Source organism: Ambystoma mexicanum, chromosome 2p (genome assembly GCF_040938575.1).
Source record: "Ambystoma mexicanum isolate Mex_15411 chromosome 2p, UKY_AmexF1_1, whole genome shotgun sequence".
Taxonomy (NCBI): domain Eukaryota; kingdom Metazoa; phylum Chordata; class Amphibia; order Caudata; family Ambystomatidae; genus Ambystoma; species Ambystoma mexicanum.
In genome coordinates, this window is record NC_090923.1 from 775,620,756 (window position 1) to 775,640,011 (window position 19,256).

Below are 19,256 nucleotides of genomic sequence, written 5' to 3' on the forward strand. Positions count from 1 at the left end.
ATTAAGGCAGCTCCTGACTTAGAAGACCATTTTTTTCTTTGTTTTGCTAACATATATTATACAAGCAAAAACAGAAAAAAAAAGAAAACAAACACTTAGGAAAAAACGTTCACTTTCTTATGGAGAGCCCATTTACTTTTACATGGCACCTGATTCGTGCTCATCAGTCCATCCGAGTTTGCAATCAAAATGCTTCACTTATGGAGACAACCAAGTTATTTAAATGTTACAAAATAAAACCACATTTAATTTACTAACCCAGTTTTTCTATTTACCCACTTTTAAAGTTACATGCTTTTCTTCATCACAAAACCCCAACATATGTTCTACTACTACCAATATGTGCTAAAAGCCTCATAGATCTCAGGCAGGGTCTTTATCACTTGGCATAATAAGCCTTCCCCAATGTATGCTTAGAGGCGAATAACTCGGTGGCGGGTCTTTAATCCCTCCCTCGCTCTATACGGCTATATTAGCATACCTCACTGCTCAGCACTTTCCAGTATTTAACGTTGTATACGTCAATGGAGCAACAGACCTATTAATGATTATCCTTCTGAGGAAATGTTTGCAGATAGAAGCTGCCAAAAAAGACATAATGTTTCATTTGATTTTACCATATGCCTGGGTCACGGTGATTTCAGTGCCAGGTACTAGGGCAGAAAACACGTGCGCCTGCAACCAGCAACAAATCTCCGGCAATATTTCCATACAACTCCAAGATGGATTTTGGGGGAGCCGACTTCCTTTGTCTAATTGTCACCCTGGCTTGCCTGATTTTTTTCATCGCTTGGAAAAGACTGTCCCGGCATGGCAATCTCCCCCCTGGCCCAGTTCCCTGGCCGCTTCTTGGGAATATGCTGCAGCTGAAAGGACAGCCCATAGCCCGCACTTTCATGAAGGTATGGCAGCTCCATGGGAGCTAATTCATTTCTGAAGGAGAAACGTCATGCAATACTTCAGTACATTGCTCCCAATAGGGAGCTCTTTCCCTTAAAAATAAATAATTGACACGGCACCTGACGTAGTGCGTATTTTGAACTGCTTATTTTCAGTCCACATGTACATTTTCCAACTTACTACATACTATATTGTTACCTACACGCCAGATAATAAGATGAAGTAAACTATATGGACCTGATTCACACACATCATATAGCCAGTGAATCTCCCACAGGCACTTGCAAGTTAGATACATAGATCAGGAAAAACAGATGATCACGCACCCTCACCACCCAACCCATGCCCTCCAGACCCGTCGCCTTTTGCAGGTCAAGAAACAGATGAGAACATTCGTGGAAGATGTCAGTTGGAGTTATGTGAGGGATAACATCAATGGTTTGTGAGAGCGGCTCATTGCTGCTTGGCTCTGGCCAATATAACAATCCCAGTGCATTTAGAACTTAGGACCATTGAATGGGTCTGGGGTGTAAGGGAAACGTTGGGAAGGTATGTTTAAAAATGGAATGTATGATTGCACAAGGAAGATAATATTCTCTGACGTTTACCAAATTAATTAATTCCTGTGATTTCACAGGGGTGTGAGATGCTTTACAACAATTCACAGATTTGAATGAGTTGGTCAACTTCCTAGCCTTTAGAATCCATAGTTTACATAAAAATAGGCATCCTGAGAAAAACTATATGTTTACAGTGAAGTGGGATCAATTTGAAGGCTTTTTTTGGATACTTGTATGATTCAGTTTACAATCAAACCTCATTCTTAGGCCACTAACAGGGCAATGGTTGGCTTTCTGGTTTCTCATCTTACCAGAAATGCGTTAACCTTGGCTACAACCCTGGTGTCAGCGGAAGATAATATTTTGGACAACTATACAGCCTTTGTCATGGCTTTCAAAGTAATGTTTGAAAGTCCAGACGTTGTGTTTTCAACCCAAGAAAAATTATTAGACCTACAACAAGGAGACATGGATTTGCTTACATACGTCACTAAGTTTAAGCAGCTGACTAAAGAGTCTGATTGGTCTCAGGAGGCATGTTTCACCTTGTTTTACGGAGGGAAGTTAAAGGTGAGTTGATGAGAGTAACCCGTCCTCATACCTTTCAATCCTTACTTGATTTACCCCTACAAATTGATTTCGGGAAACAGGAAAGAAAGTCTGAAAAAAGAAAATACAGGCCTTATTCAAGGACACCGATGGCATCTTCGACACCTCTTTCCATTGTTGCAGCCAGCGGACCCCTCCCCAACCCCCCCCCCCGCACCGATGCCTGATGCTGAACATATGCATTTAGGTTCTTTGTGTGGTCCCATGGAGCCTAAAGAAAGAAGTCATAGCCTTGAAAAGGGTCTATGTTTGTAATGTATGTCACCCTGCCATCTGGCACGTATTACCCAATTGCACCACCTTGAATGTCGGGAAACACCAGCTGGAGCAAGGACACAGGAGGATGATTCAGACTATATTGGATCTCATGCCTTGAATCACTTAAGGGCCCCTCTTCTGGTCTAACAGGTCGTACTTGAGGTACCTGATCTTGAGCCCATTCATTTTCTGCCTTTGGTTGATTGCAGCGCCATCAGACTATTTATGGATAATGAAGGGTAGCAAAAGAATCATATACCCCATCAACAAAAAACATCAATTCAGTCAGTAGAAGCTATTGACGGAGAACCCTCTCTTTGGGACCCATTTTGGAAGAAAACCCAGGTGGTGAAAATGCAGATATATCATCACACAGAAGACTTGTACTTAGATTGTGTAAAACTGCTCACTACCCAATCGTATTGGGAAGTCCTTGGCATAATCCCTATGCAAACTGGGCCGCTGGTTCATTATTTCTGGGGTCTGATTATTGTGTGTCACACTGTTTACATGATTGTTCCAATATACTGGTAGAAGCCACGGTATCCAGTGATTCCACTCACCTTAAAACCTGATCCCATGTTCATCTGGTTCATGAGTTTCTGGAAGTCTTTTCCTCCACTCAAGAAAAATAACTTCCACCTCATCGTCCATTGCACCACCGCGACAACACCTAATGCTATTATTCCCTTTGGAGGGATGTTTATCCTGTCTACTCCTGAAAAAGAAATAACTAATGGAGTATCTGGATGTGCATCTCAAGAATGGATTAATCAGACAATCAACATCACCCACTGGCGCATTATTGTTTTTTGTGCCAAAGAAACCCCTGAGCTTCGACCCAGTTTGGACTACAGGAGACTAAACCAAGTTACTAGGAAAGATAAAAATTGATTGCCCTTGATATCTGACATTATGGAAGTGTTGCAGGGTGCGGTTATCTTCTCTAAATTGGATTTAAGGGGGCTTCCCATTTCCACTGATTGACGAAGGGTACTGTCAGGGTTCTGGGTTTATAGAGGGAAACACACTAGGGTGAAACCCATTGGAGCAGTAAAAGGGATATGTTTTCAGTGATTTCCCACTGGGATTGTTACACCAACCCTCTCTTCCAGACAAACGATGGCAGACCATTGCCACTGATTTCATTATAGAGTTACCCTCTTGCTCCACGTTGTGTACGATTTGCGACCCTTTCCAAGTTGGTGCCTACACGTGCTGCCCTGCAGTCTAGTCTTTGTTCTCTTGTGCTTCTTGATTAATTCGAGATTTATTCAACATTCGTACCGGGAGTCTCGTGTTACAATGCTAGGATTTTTGGACCCTAGGGCAGAGCTGTTTTGTGAGAAATCGTGATGTCCCCTTCTTTTTGAATCCTTGCATTCCTTGTTTCGTTCATGAACCCACCTTTTTCCAGACTTTTTTCCACCTATGTTTTTGACTCTGGTTTCTGTTTTGCCTCTTCCTTACCCGGACTCTGAGCTTTTGGCCTTCTTCCTTGCTCCTTGACCTTCCTCCTGAATTTGCTCATTGTTATTCTGAGCCTTTCCTGGACTGTGGATACTGGAGCTTCATCTGTTATCAAGAGGCTTTTCTGCCGGTAGATCTGCTCCCATTCCTCGACTGCATCCTAATTGTAAACAGCAGGTATTTCACCCTTCATTAAGGAAGGTTTTTTTTTTTTCTTCCTGCTTTTCTGGCAATCACTCCTCGGGCCATTTTGTTTTTTTACTAAATTTCAGCAGACGTTGTGGCTTCCGGAGAGACTCGCCCTAAAAGTCGAGACTCCAGAACTCGAAGATCATCTTGAAGAACACCTGCTTTGGCTCCAAGCACACGTCGCAAAACCCAACTGAGTGTAACAGCTGAAACATACAACAGGTTCATCGAGTACTAGGATGGGGAAGTATGAGGGTGGGCAATAGGGTACTATGATAAAGAGAAGAGTGTTGAAGGGGGACTGTAGTGAGAGACAGTGAGTCAGGGACATGGGGTTCAGTGATGAGGAAGAGTGAGATGGGCTATTTTGTACTGGGACATTGAAGAGTTAGATTGGGTTAATACAATAGATTATTAATGGGTTCATGGGATGAGGAAGAGCCAACATGCCATTATTATCCTTTCCATTCCGAGACACTTGCCCAGTCCTGGTTTAAATTTTGCATTATGGGATTTATAATCCTCATTTTATAATGGGGAAATTCAAGAAAATAAGTTGAAGAATTCAACATTAAAACAATGACTGGACTAATATCTTTTAAAGGGAACCGATAATGAGGAAGCATGAGGCGGGGTAATTTGGGACTTGGACAAGGGCAAGTGAGTCAGGGATAATGGGGCACTGGTACGGGCAAGAATGGGCAAGGAAGAGTGAGTCTAGTTAAACGTGTTCAGAAGCATTATCAAACCTCTGGTTCACATAGTTTGCACATCTCTCCAAATAGATACATTATTGAAGTTCACTGGGGTTGGTCCCACACGTTAACTCCCTTTTCCAGCCTTATTGAATAATACCTATGCGTCAGGCCCAGTATGACACTTGCAAATATCCTGGAAAATGATCTAACTTGACAGTGTACTCTGGTGGCCAAGGAAGGCTTCCCAATGAGTGAATGCAGCACCTGTAATCACCTTTCATACATCTTTTTATTGTCGTTGTATGCTGTTACGCTAGCAGGTTACCCGTGTGCCCACGTTTTACCGAAAAAGAAGACTGATGACCTCGTTTTCGGTGTTACAGTGTGAATTTTAATGCAAATTGAAAATGCCCTTTGTGATTACATGTCTTTCAACGGCACTCCCGTCTTTCTCAAATCAGGGCCGAATAGTGGTTGTTTGTATATGTATCTTATAGTTTTTGTTGCAAGTCTCGGGTTAAATCCCCACCTCCGTTTCTCTTCTATGTCCAAAAATGTCCTCGTCTTTTTATTGTCCACATGAACTTACACTACCACCCGTAAAGATGTCTCTCAGGCCGCTGGTTGGCATGACTCTTATCATATGGCGTCAAGCTCCTTTTCTAGAAAAGAGTCACATGCAGTTGCAGAATCAGACATGTGCTGAGCCATGATAACAGCTAATATCCCAACTGATGTCAAACTAAGTTAAGAACTCAGTCAGCCCTTTCTACAACCACGAACAAGAAATAAACTAGGTAATGAGGGACACCGCCTCCAGACTACTTTTCTCTTTACAATGGCTTTTAAAAAAATTGAATAAACTATTCAAAGATTGTACGCAATGTGGCATCACCCATTGTCAATCAGGGGTCATAAGAATAACAGGTGTTAAATTCCAAACTCGAAAGTGGGTAGCTAGCCAAGTGTACAGACAGCAACCTGAATTTGGACGTAATGTCTGCTTTCACAATCACTGCACCAACTCCGCTCTCTCTTGCCCACCTTAGCTCCTGCTTCCCTACATGACGTGTGCCTGACCACACTGTCATCCCTCTTTCTAGATCTGTTTTGCTAATTTGCCTTCTGCATATTACACGTAATGTTTAAACTGTATTTCATTAGTTTGTTTGGGGAACACCCCCAGGAGAGACCTGTGCACTTCCTGTATGGATGGCAACGAGAGGCAGTGCCACTCTTACAAATCAGGCTTTGTGTACTGTTCTCCTGCATTACTCCAGGTGGTGTCTTGGATACATGTAATGTTTGTTTTCTAGTAAGCCATACATGGGCCCTTTGTATAGAATCCTAAAGCCGGAAGAAATTCCTTCCTATAGAAAATGCCTATAGATCTCATTTGGTTGACATATCTTTGCCACTGCTGGTGGCTCAATCCTGATGTGGCATGGCAAATGGTGCCTCAGTGTTATCAATCTGTCCAGTGGTTCGGTTGCCTTTTGCTATGCTCTGCGCTTTGCCTATTTCCCATATTTGGTGCAACTCTTTGTTGGGGGCCCTTCCTGCCTAATTTACCCCATATGACTGCTTTTCTCTGAGTTATTGCTGCAATTGATGCTGGCGTGACTACCACTAGTTAACATGTTATTGATGTCCAAACTTGCAGAACACCTGCCCCCCGAACATGCACATGTTAACTGTTTGAAAATTAGTGGCTTCAACGCCAGTCAATACTTGCTTCATTTATAGAAAGGAAGGCATTTTTCATGAAATTAACACAGGAAGGAATGGTAAATTCAATCTATAAGAGAAGGAAATATATTCCAATAAAAAATGGAATATTTAAAATCGTATTAATGGAAGATTATCCCAGAAACTCAGTCTTTAGCTCTTACTCTAATAGAATGTGTTCAACAGATATAATCGAGAATGATGGGGAACTGCCTTACTGCACTAAAGCTTCCTGACTTGCCACTACTATATAATTTGACTTTCTGCTGAATACATTTGTTTTACCGAAATTGGAAATCAATGAACGATTTTTTGTTGGGATTAAAACATTTAAAATTGTTCTTGAAAGTGCATTTCGCCGAGTCTTGCCTTTTTGATACTTGATAATGTAGCCCCTTAATCACCTCTCCATTTGAATGAAACCCATTGCCATGATTACCTCACTGCCCCCAGAGCTGGACTTTATTGTGAACGTTCAGATCTTCACCAGAGAGGTCCTGGAGTGAGGCTGTCTCAGTCCAAGAACCACTGCTCAGAGGAGTCATGTGTTCCGACTTCCTTTGTTAGAGTTCCTCCATTGTAAAGAAACATGCTCTTAAATAAGGTATTCCAAGGGCTACCATCTCTCTACGTTATCGTTTACCTTTCTGTTTTTCTGGATAGTTTTGGATTGTAATGTTCTTGGAACGTGACCCAGAAGCCATGCAGAGCTCAGTCTCCATTAAGACCAGCCCATACAAACATTACATTTTACAAAAGAGCACAATGAACAAGCTACTGCATACAAAATGCCTCTTTGTTACCACTTAGAAGACCCAGATTGCAATAGTAAATTGTGTTAAAAAAAGCATTAATAAATAAGTAAACAAAAGTCAGCAAGTCCATTTCACTGTTTAAATTATCTATTCTAAGAAAAGTAAACAAAATAGTCATGGGGGCCTCTATATGAGAATGAACACGGCAATATGGTCTGTTTTGTGGGATGGTACCCACGCTAGAGTCTGCAGCCACATTTTAGCTCACTGTACCTTTCACAGATGGGAAATATCATTTGCATATCAGTCTTTGTCCCACCCACATGGGCAGTCCAGCACCGAAATGCTTGGCAATTCTCTTCTGAAAAAGAGTACCAATAGCAACCCCATACACGTGTTTCAGCCTTGTTGGGCATCATCAGTGAGGTGCAGCTGTGCCTCTCTGTACACAGTGAGCAAGGAGTCCACGTCTGGATAACCCTAGGAAACTTAGGGTGACTAAACATAAGGCCCTTGAAAAAAATCAAAACATGTTTGGTGTCCGTGGGAAAGTGTCGGTGAAGGTGGACGCAGGAAGTCTGGAATGGAGGAGGAGGGAGGAGGTGATGCTGAATCGGTAGAGGATAGGGCATGTGGGGCTGAATGACTGTCTGTATCGAGTGGAGAAGCGTGAGTCGAGGGACTGTGCAGTGTGCGGGGTGCCTGAGACTGTGGGACATTTTTTGCTTAGGTGTGAGAGACATGTTGTGGAGAGAGAATTGATGAGGGTTCGGTTGTCTGCGCTGGGTGTTGCTGAGATGAGTGGAAAGGCTTTGCTGGGAGGTGACGGGGTGAGAGGCAGGAGGAGGAGCAGTGTGTTGGATTTTGTGAGACAGACGGGGCGATGGGAGGAGTTGTGAGTTTATGTGGGCTATGTGTTGATTGGTGGGTTGGTGCACATCATCCTATTGGATAGGGAAGCGCCTGCGTGGGTCCGCCCACGCATTCAGTAATTAAGAAGAAGAAGAAGAAGAAGAAGAAAACATTTGTCATGGGCGCCCCTCTATGAGAACAAACACGGCCTGTTCTATGGGACGGTACCCACTCTAGAGTCTGCAGCCACATTTTAGCTCACAGTACCTTTCACAGTTGGGAAATACCCTTTTGCACATCAGTCTTTGTCCCACCCACATGGGCAGCCCAGCACCAAAATACTTTGGCAATTCCCTTCTGAACAAGAGTACCAACAGCAACCCCATACACATGTTTCAGCCTTGTTGGGCTTCATCAGTGAGGTGGAGATGTGCCTCTCTGAGCACAGTGAGCAAGAGGTCCAAGCCTGGATGACCCTAGGAAACTTAGGGTGAGTAAACCTAAGGTCCTTGAAAAAAATCAAAACATTTGACATGGGTTCTCTCTATGAGAACAAATATGGCGAAAAAGGCCTGTTCTATGGGATGGTACCCACTCTAGAGTCTGTAGCCAGCATTTAGCTCACGGTACCTTTCACAGATGGGAAATACCCATTTACAGATCAGTCTTTGTCCCATGACATGGGCAGTCCAGCACCCAAATGCTATGGCAATTCTCTTCTGAACAAGAGTACCAACAGCAACCCCATACACGTGTTTCAGCCTTGTTGTGCATCATCAGTGAAGTGGAGCTGTGCCTCTCTGAGCACAGTGACAAGGGGTCCACATCTGGATGACCCTAGGAAACATAGGGTGATTAAACCTAAGGCAGTTGAAAAGTTCAAAAAATGTGTCATGGGCATCCCTCTTTGAGAACAAACACAGCAAATATGGCTTGTTCTATGGGATGGTACCCACTCTAGAGTGTGCAGCCACATTTGAGCTCACTGTACCTTTCACAGATGGGAAATGTCCCTTTGCATATTAGTCTTTGTCCCACCCACATGGGCAGTCCAGCCCCAAAATGTTATGACAATTCCCTTTTGAACAAGCTATCAACAGCAACTACATGCACATGTTTCAGCCTCGTTAGGCATCATCAGTGAGGTGGAGCTGTGCCTCTCTGAGCACAGTGAGCAGGGGGTGCACGTCTGTATGACCGTAGGAAACCTAGGGTGACTAAAACCTAAGACCCTTGAAAAAAATCAAACTATTAAACATGGGCGCCCATCTATGAGAATGAACATGGCAAAAATGGCCTGTTCTATGGGATCGTACCCACTCTAGAATCCGCAGCCAGTTTTTAGCTTGCTGTACCTTTCACAGATGGGAAATAGGTATTTGCATATCATTCTTTGTCCCACCCAAGAAAAGCACCACAATTGCACTGCCACATATGTTTAAAATGCACCTCATGCAAACTGAGTTTTGTGTTTTCAACTTCAGCTCCACATAACCAGCTACCTAAATTTTAAAATATTTGTATGTGTGCAGTGAAACAATATTATATGTGTTTTTTGGTGCTTTTGCCAAGGACAATTGGGTTTTCGCTATGCTTAGAAATGATGGATTAACATGGAGTGTGTTATTTAAAACTAACAATATTTTTAATATTTCCTTAGCTCAGTGGAAAGTATGGACCGGTCTTCACTGTATACATGGGGCCTAAACCGACTATTGTATTGTGTAGTTATGAGGCAATAAAGGAAGCCCTGGTGGATCAAGGGGACATCTTCATTGATCGGGCACACATGCCAGCACTTCAGATGTTCAACAAAGGATATGGTATGTACAAGTTAATCATTCTGTTTGCCTGTTGCCAATAACTCCTACCTATAGCGGGTGCTACAATATGGAATGACTATGCTTCTGCCTGGGGAACCACCAACAGTATGGCATGGAATACGATTTTGGCCCTAAAATATAAAATCTGGCATGACTGAATGGGCGCAGGCAAAATATTTGTTTATCTCGGGTGGCATTCATATTTACACAGGCCCTGTATATCAACTAAAGACTCATATGCTTAGTGAATGTTCAATATATCGAGTAACAGTGTCCATGAAGTCACACATTCAATAAAACAAACAGACTGATCTGGAAGTCATCTTTTATATGTATACTCTGCTATTTCCTGTGGATTATCTGCTTACATTTACAGCTCTATAGTGAATGCAATTAAATATCTAAGGGGTGCATATTTATTTTCGTAGTGAAGAAAAGGAACTATATGTGTGCTTTCGTATCAACAGAATATTTTATTTCTGTTTTTGTTAATTTGCTCAAAACGCCATTGCTTTACTTGCAATAGGTACATCTACTGCTTATTTAGTAACCCTTTCAGTATGTACTTCGGCTGGTATATCATTTTTGCAAACCAAGGTTAAAAGAATGCATTAAGACTAAATATAAAGGTAAAGGCATCATTGGTAGAATGTTCTAAGAGGATAGGGAGGTGAGCCTGCTACACAACATTCCCCATAGTGGTGGGGCTAAGGGGGACCTCACAGGGAGAGACTCCCCTCTTGGGGATAAGGACTCCCTTTCCAGTGAGGAACTCCATTTTCATTTTCATGAAACATCCAGGAATACCCTAACAGTTGACAGACAACTAGACTTCTCTTACATATGCTATTGTAGCATAATAATAGAAGACACATATCAACCTGGTACTGTGAAGAATGAGAACACAGGAGTAGTAAAGAATACCTGTGTGGCAATCACTGGGATGAAGAAACCAGAAGGAGTTGTCAAGACCGTAGCTCCAACACAAAATAAGGACTATACTGAGAGCAATATACTTGTAATAAAAGTGGGAGGGCCAAGAAAACTTGGAAGTGAGACCCGGGAATTTTAAAATCGTTGGCAGAGAGAACCTGGTAAATCAGGGAGAATGCTGGTTTGCACATCGTCAAACCGCAAGAGAGGCGAAGTGGTTGGAATGCCTTATCAGGAGAGGAGAGTAGGAGAGTGGAGAGAGACTGTCCCAAGTCTGAAAGTCCCTGGAGGGACACCAAAACAGGACTGCAGAGGAGTCCCAACTCTGTTGTGCTGAGAGTAGAGCATGCTGAGGATAGAACAGAGCGGGTCTGCCAAACAGCAGAGAATCCCAGAAGAGAGTAGAGAGAGAGGTGATGAAAGATACACCTACACGCCAAAGCATGTTGGAGACGGAAGAAGGCAGACAAACTATCATGACAGAATACAGAGCAGAAGGAAAGAATAACTCTGACCTGGTGACATGGTCCGATTGCATTCAAGGTAATGGGGAGAGTGGGATACCCGGGTAGTGGGGTGTGAGAAGTAAATGGGACAATCATACTTACGAATGGCAGTAGACAGAATATAAAGATTGGAACACCTGTACTTGTCCTAGTACTTACCAAAATTACAAAGAGTGTGAGAATCATCTAGGGACTTATGATACTCAACCCAACAAGTTTCAAAAGCATAAAGAGTGTGAGAATCATTCAGGGACTCATCATACTCATCCCAGTGAATGTTGTGATACTAAGAAGAGTGAAAGCCAAGTAAGAACCCAAAATAAGTGTTTTAGTGGGAAGATAAATATACAAGGGAAAGGAGATTGTTTCAAGTACAGATTTGTTCATCCGGAAGAAGAAAGAGGAATTGTGAAATTCAAACCCCAGTATGAGACTTAATCAAGAACCAGATAAAATCCAGAGAGAAAATTGAAGGATTAAGGGAAACAAGGTACTGGTGCCTGGGAAAGTACCTGGAGGGAACTGAAAGACTTAATACAAGGGATAGCGAAAAATCCCTAATTAAGGTGGACTTTGCTGAGAAGCAATCCAGGAGAAGGTAGTCATTTTCCTGGCCTTTTTGTTTTGTAGTAGTAGTGGTAGGGTTAGCACAAGTTAGTTGTTGGACGGATTGCAGACTTATGGTTATTGACTTCACCTCTGACAACGAGCACCCTAGTTTAGTTGTGTTTATTAGGGAATCTCATAGGTCAGGGAAAGGTAGGCATTTTCTCTTTATTTTCTTAAAAATAGTGTTGCTAATGGCAGCCATTGGTCTGTCTCCTCCTTCTGACCTACAACACAAGGATAAAGATAGTTGCCAAAATTGAATCTCGTACATTCAAATATTGATACTCATCTTCATCTAGTATTCCTAGATGCAGCCATTCTTTCATTTTTAAGACCAATCCTGAGGTATTTGTTTAATCTGATTTGCAGGCAATCTCTCATAACGTTTACAGCCATTGAACTATTTCTCTGCTTCTTTAATGTAGTCTAACCTATCTATCAGCACTATATTGCTGCCGTTCTCAGCTAGTTTGATTATATTTTCATTGTCCTGAAGATTTTTCAATGCATCCTGCTCTTGTTTTGTGAGATGTTACTTACACCAATGATACCACAGTCTAGCTATGGGAAAAGCAGTCAACACTGTGAATAGAATACACAGGACCATATGATCAGACATACATGCCGTCTTTCCAATGTCATGTCTTAATTTTCAGAAACTTGCATTTATTGTAGTGCTTAATAAATCAATGTTTTTGTGACCTTTACAGGTATCATAGTCAGCAGTGGCGAGCGTTGGAAACAGCTGCATCGATTCTCTCTCAAGGCTTTGAGAACTTTTGGAATGGGGAAGAGCAGTCTTGAGAAGCAGATCCAGGAGGAGGCCCGGTTTCTTGTAGAAGAATTCAGAAAAACCAAAGGTAATTGACAGTGAGTCCTAAATTCAATTTCTTATACACCATCCTAGTACAGGTACAGGACACTGAAGTACACAATGCGGAGATGCATACATTTGTGTCCCTGTGACCACAAGAAACAAGCAACTAGTTTAAAACCAAAATATGTGGAAATGCAATATGTACATGAGGCATATTTACAGCAAGGTTATTTACATAGTGTTATTTTCTTTCATGTAATTATGCAGCAAACGTTCATACTGCTGGTGAAAAAGGAGATAGTACTTGAGAGTGATGAGAAATCTGAATAGAGGGCACTGGTCCCCTGTCATGAATGAGAGATTGCATAACGGGATGGCGAGTTATGCCCGAAAAGTTTAATACATGAAGCAATGTGATATTCTATAAATAAATGTTTCTGGTGCACTTCTGGTTTGAAACATACTGTGAGTCATTTTAAATACGGCATAAAAGTGGTTGGATAGAAGTTTACAGAGAAAGACAAGTGATTCACCTGTAAAGTAAGAACCAGGTCATTTCCATGATTCTAAAACTCAGATGGAGGGATGCAGAAAACGATGTGCTCTGTCTCTTCTTCCACCATTTCCCGATTGTAAATATGATTGCACCTTAAGGTGCATGGAATATTCATGTGGACGGGTGATGCTGGAAACCCTCTCTGTATTCCGCTTGTAGGTTATTTGCATCTCCATGGTGGCCAGCATTAATTGTTGTGGTGTGCATCAGATGTAAAAATGCACAACTGTTTTGGAAGCTAATTCCTAGTAGTACATAGTAGAACATGAAAAACAGAGCCTGGCACATTTCTGGTGTCCTCCTCTCTTTTCTTTTATTGACGTTTAGCAGAAATCAATGTACTTTTTTCAGTTTACAATAAACATTTCATAAGTTTGTACTAAGTTACAGAAAGAAAACATTCTAAATTGTTTACAGACATAAACCTTGGCTATTTACATATATCCATTACATGAAATAAAAGGTAACATGAATAACATCAAATCTGTCAAAGAATCCCGCCATTCGTACAATATCCAATTCCATCATCAAGGAGAAGTGTAGTAAGAAAATGCACCAAGGCTATGTGTAGGCTCATATTGGCAGAGTTAAGAAGGAAAGCCCATCTAAATTCAGGCTGCACATTTGCAACTGTGGGCATATGTTTCTCAAACAATTTGTCTCTCATGGAAATCAGAGCTGTACATTCTACAATTAGGTGTTCTACGACACACCAATTTGCTTACGTTGGACCAAGACATCTCGGGTGAGCCATCAGTTAAATCGCATTCTCACAATTGCCATACGTATTTGTGGTGAGGGGGCTCTAATCAAATAAGTTTCAACAACTCCAATACTCTTTTCAACATAGCATTTGTTATTAAAGTGCTTATACTGCAGGCATAATGAACGTGTTAGAATCCAATCTTGGAGGAAGATTTTATTTTTAGCTCTCACAGGATTCATTATAAGTGTTTCCAAGTTGACATCTACCTTGCCAGGACTTGATAAACATATCTAGTCCCTTTCTGGATGAAAACATGGTTTGATGTAAACAGATAGGACGCTAGTATAGCAAGAATTGACAGTTCATTGGTATTTACAAGACATTTGCGCAGAAGGGCACATAGTTGCCAATGGTATTTCGCCCTTAAGGATATAAGACCCAACTCATATCTCAAACATGGACCAGGGGTGGATTGTAGTACATTGAGCATCTGTCTCCAGAACTTAGCTTCTAGTTTATTCAAGAATTGGGTAGAAGTTTTAACTCTTGATTCTAACCCATACAACAAAACAGGAGAAACGTTTTGTTGCCAAAAGAGGAGCGCTGGCTTAATGGTGAATTTACCATATTTATAAAGTATTATTTTGGTTTGAGATATGGCTGATGTTAACATATCTTGTAACATATGTATGTGCACTGAGGCAGAGTTATTGCCTTCAAATGGTAAACCCAGGTTTCTATAGTGAGATACAACATCGAAGGTTATGTTTTCGACCCTCCATACAAATTTATTTCTGCATGTTGGTTTAGGGGTATATGCTACAATTTGTGACTTTTTTACATTCATTGACAGTTCGTTTTGATCAAAGTAACAGTAAGAACAGATATCAGCTTTTGCAGTCCTGTAGGGGTCTTAGAGATAAGAACAAGATCATCAGCATACCATAATGCTTGTATTGCAATCGAGTTTATCTTTGGCAAGTCTGGGGCAATATGGGTGAAAATATCTCTAACATGGATGAAAACATTAAACAGGGCCGAAGCCAGAATACAACCCTGCTTCAGCCCTCTTGAAGTTCCTATTACAGCAGACAGCAATCCCATAAAGGTCAGATGAACCTGAATGGAGGTTGAGGAGTGCAACATAAAGATGATGTCAATCAGATCCTGGGGACATTGGCTTTGATCAATTTCTCAATTAATTTCACTCTTGAGACAAAGTCAAATTCCACGTTTAAATCAATAAACACAAAGAACAATGATGTGTTTTTATTTTTTGCTTGTTCTTTTAAAGCATTAAGGGGCCGATTCATGGAACAAACGTGCACCGAAAATCTTCGCGCAAGCAGGCGCAAGCAGGCGCAAGCGGAAAAAAACAGGCGCACGCGCACGTGTGCGATTCATGGAAGTCCCTGCGCGTGTTTACCTCGGGATGTGCGCCAAACCCGTGCATGGCGCACACGTCACTGCAACATCCCGAAAGACGTGCGCGACGCGCACAGTGAAAGCGCACAACCTCGGCGCATACACTAGAAAGTGGGTGGAACACGGGGCGTAACGCGCGGAATGGGGAACAACTCGCGAAAACAAGGGCGTAACTGGGGATGTACTGCAGGGAAGCAGACGGAACGCCCACACGCACCCGAACCACACGTATTCATGGAATCCAATAGGGCAAAGCCACGCACAGCGAAAGACACGCACAAGCCGAAACACGTCCGCCACACGAAGGCAGGCGGTATCGTCCCTGCGCATTACAAAAGTGGCAACATACACAATTGGGCCTGTGCGAGCGGGGCACGTGTATATCGGGGGTTCGCGTGAAGTTTTTCATGCGATCGGGCCTGGCGGAGCGGGCTACGTGTATTTCAGGGGTTCGCGTGAAGTTTTTCACGCGATCGGGCCTGGGGGAGCGGGCTACGTGTATTTCAGGGGCACGTGTATATCGGGGGTTCGCGTGAAGTTTTTCATGCGATCGGGCCTGGCGGAGCGGGCTACGTGTATTTCAGGGGTTCGCGTGAAGTTTTTCACGCGATCGGGCCTGGGGGAGCGGGCTACGTGTATTTCAGGGGTTCGCGTGAAGTTTTTCATGCGATCGGGCCTGGGGGAGCGGGGCACGTGTATATCGGGGGTTCGCGTGAAGTTTTTCACGCCATCGGGCCTGGGGGAGCGGGCTACGTGTATTTCAGGGGTTCGCGTGAAGTTTTTCACGCGATCGGGCCTGGGGGAGCGGGCTACGTGTATTTCAGGGGTTCGCGTGAAGTTTCTCACGCGATCGGGCCTGGGGGAGCGGGCTACGTGTATTTCAGGGGTTCGCGTGAACTTTTTCACGCGATCGGGCCTGGGGGAGCGGGCTACGTGTATTCCAGGGGTTCGCGTGAAGTTTTTCACGCGATCGGGCCTGGGGTAGCGGGCTACGTGTATTTCAGGGGTTCGCGTGAAGTTTTTCACGCGATCGGGCCTGGGGGAGCGGGCTACGTGTATATCAGGGGTTCGCGTGAACTTTTTCACGCGATCGGGCCTGGGGGAGCCGGGCCTGGGGGCGGGCTACGTGTATATCAGGGGTTCGCGTGAACTTTTTCACGCGATCGGGCCTGGGGGAGCGGGGTACCACTCACCGCCTGCCTTGCGTGTAGAAGAACGCGTAGCCAACACCCGCTGTGAAGTAATAGCGTGTGAACCCCAACGGATGGAAAACACACGCACCGCACGAAAAGCACATACAGAACATAAAGGCACGCGGGATCTCCAAGCCCTGCCAGGGCAACGCCCGTGCGCAAAACGTCACAGACGCGCTTACACTGTAAGGGCCTTTGGTCCAATGAATTCCCGTACGCGTGCTGACGTGCTTATGCGCTAAGGGCCTTTCCTCGATTTTCACGCTGACGTGCAGGATTTTCACGTGCCAAATCACTCCGTATCAAGCTGGCCACGCGAAAACACACGGAAGACCACGCTCCTGCCCAGAAGGCCGAATTACTGCCCCCCAGTGCCCCGAGCAGCCTCCCACGTGCCATCTGCTGCTGCCTGCCTGCCTGCCTGCTGCCACCGTGCCCTACCATTTGGTGCCTGCACATCAGCCATCTGCAGGGGTCCAGTTGCTGTGTCCACCCCTGCTGGAACAGAAGACTCCCGACTCGGATAACATCGCTCCACAGCCCAGCCCCAGGACCCAGTTGCCCACCCACTCCTGCCCCTGGGGTTGCCATGTCGGGCACATCCACATCTGGCACCAGTGGCAACCCCCGGCCAGAGGGGCAGAGGGGCACCAGCTTCACTGCCACCGAAGTTGGTGTCCTGGTGGAGCAAGTCCTGGGGCAGTATGATGCCCTCTTCGGATCGTCCCGCGCCAACAAGGAAGGACGGGAGAGGATCTGGGCCGACTGTGTGGTTGCCATCAACGCGGAGGGGGGGCAACCCGCACCATCCAGAAGGTCAAGAAGTGCTGGGAAGACTTGAGGTCCAGGACCCTCATAAAGGCCCGGCGCCTCGTGGAGGGGGGCTGGGGCCGCATCAGTTCCATCCAGATGAGGGTCCTGGAACGCGTACACCCAGCGCTCCATGCCCAGGTCCTTGAGAGGGAGACCCGTCTGGAGTTGAGCGGTAAGTGGCCAAGCATTTCTGTGTGAGACAGGGCATGTTGCAGTGTGCTGGTTGTCTGATACTTGCCTGTATGTGTGACATAGGCCATGTACGCATGTATGTGTGCAGGGACATCATGGTAATGCATGTGCGATCAGCAATGTGTGAACCGCACAGTCGTTGCATGTGTTTAAATGCGACATGGGGAGCCCTATGCAGATTGTACACATGAGAGCATGGCAGTCTCTGTTCCTGGACATGGGTGGGGGTGAGGGATGGGTGCTGATGCCAGGTACATATATGGTATCCATGTCTGTGTGCCTGACCTGCGTGTCTGTGACTTGTGAATGCCATGGATGCATGACACATGTCTGTGACAATGTACAGAATCACTGATGCAGCCTAGTCATCCTTGTATCCACTGTGATTGGGGTGTACGGGGCCAGATGGATGTGACTGAGGTGAAGTGTGTGCATGTGATAGGCATGACCCATGATGCATGTGAGTACCATTACATTGTATGTTTCGAGAGTCCATTGGACATGTATGGAAATGTCCATGGCATGCACCATGACTGTCACTGTGTGTGTTTTGCCTGGACTGACACATGTGTTGTGGAGGAACATGATGGAAGTGTACTTTGACAGTGGCACTCATCTGCTATTGCTTCCTGTCTAGGGGACCATTGTACAGTACCCTGATGCTTGTGTTCTATGTCTCCCTCTACGCAGCGGCTAGTGAAGAAGAGGGCGGAGACGGCGCTGTGGAGCAAGGCGGTGGGGATGCCCCCACGGCTGCAGCGGAAGGGGTGGGTGAGCCCCCACAGGGGCCTGCTACGGCAGAAGACGGTGAGGAGCCATCCAGGTTGGTGGTTTCCACAGAGGAGGAGGAGGCCGCCACTGAGGCGCACATGGGGCCTGGTGGGGGCATCCCTGCTGGTGCAAGTGGTGCAGTCCAGGGGCAGGGGCAGGAGGCAGCACAGGTCACCGTGGAGGGGCCTGTGCATGTCGCTGTCCCTGACCCTGTGGGTGCACCACCATGCACCAGCAGGGATGCCCTGTCCCAGGCCCGTCCGCAGGTAGAGGGGATGTCCATGTCATCTGACTCCCCTCCACCTGCGGACGAGGGGACCCCTCGCCGTATGGAGAAGGTCCTGATTGGGGTTGAGATGCGCACGGCTGTGATTCGTGATGCCATGCGTGCTTCCCAGGAGGAGCATGCACGTCATCACGAAGAGCACCGTGCCGACGTGGCCCAATTGGGATCGTCCATGTTGGGGGGTTCCCTGCATGTGTCGGCCAATCTGGCGGCCCTCTCCTCCTCTGTGAAGACTATACGCCAGTCGTTCTCCTTGCCGTCTTCCGGCCCAGATGCCACCAGGGCCCCCTGTGGACCTGCCCTGACCAATGCAGCCAGCTCGGTGGGGATCCCATCTCTGCCACAGTCGGGAGTCAGAGGTCCAGCAGGGGTGGACACACCAGCAACTGGACCCCAGCAGATGGAGGATGTGACGGCATCATCGGGCAGGGCACGTGCACGACGGCGTCGGTGGTTTCCATCAGCCTGGATGCCATCGTGCTGGCACAGGCAGTTGCGTCGGAGGCAGCAGCAGGCTCAACGTGGGAGGCATCATGGCTCGGGGCCATCAACATCAGGGGTTCAGGCATCGGCCGGAGGGCAGGAGAACCCTGGAATGGGAGTGGCT

General features: G+C 45.3%; 1 protein-coding gene across 1 annotated transcript in view; it reads left to right on the plus strand.

Annotated features, from left to right (window-relative positions):
• Positions 1–632: 632 nt before the first annotated feature.
• The window catches only part of LOC138566780 (cytochrome P450 2G1-like), a 552,906-nt gene continuing 534,282 nt past the window's right edge, over positions 633–19,256 (plus strand). The window contains exons 1-3 of the mRNA XM_069644432.1: positions 633–902; positions 9,680–9,842; positions 12,601–12,750. Coding sequence (XP_069500533.1) covers positions 723–902; positions 9,680–9,842; positions 12,601–12,750 — 493 coding nt within the window. The 5' untranslated portion in view covers positions 633–722. The remainder of the gene's footprint in view (positions 903–9,679; positions 9,843–12,600; positions 12,751–19,256) is intronic.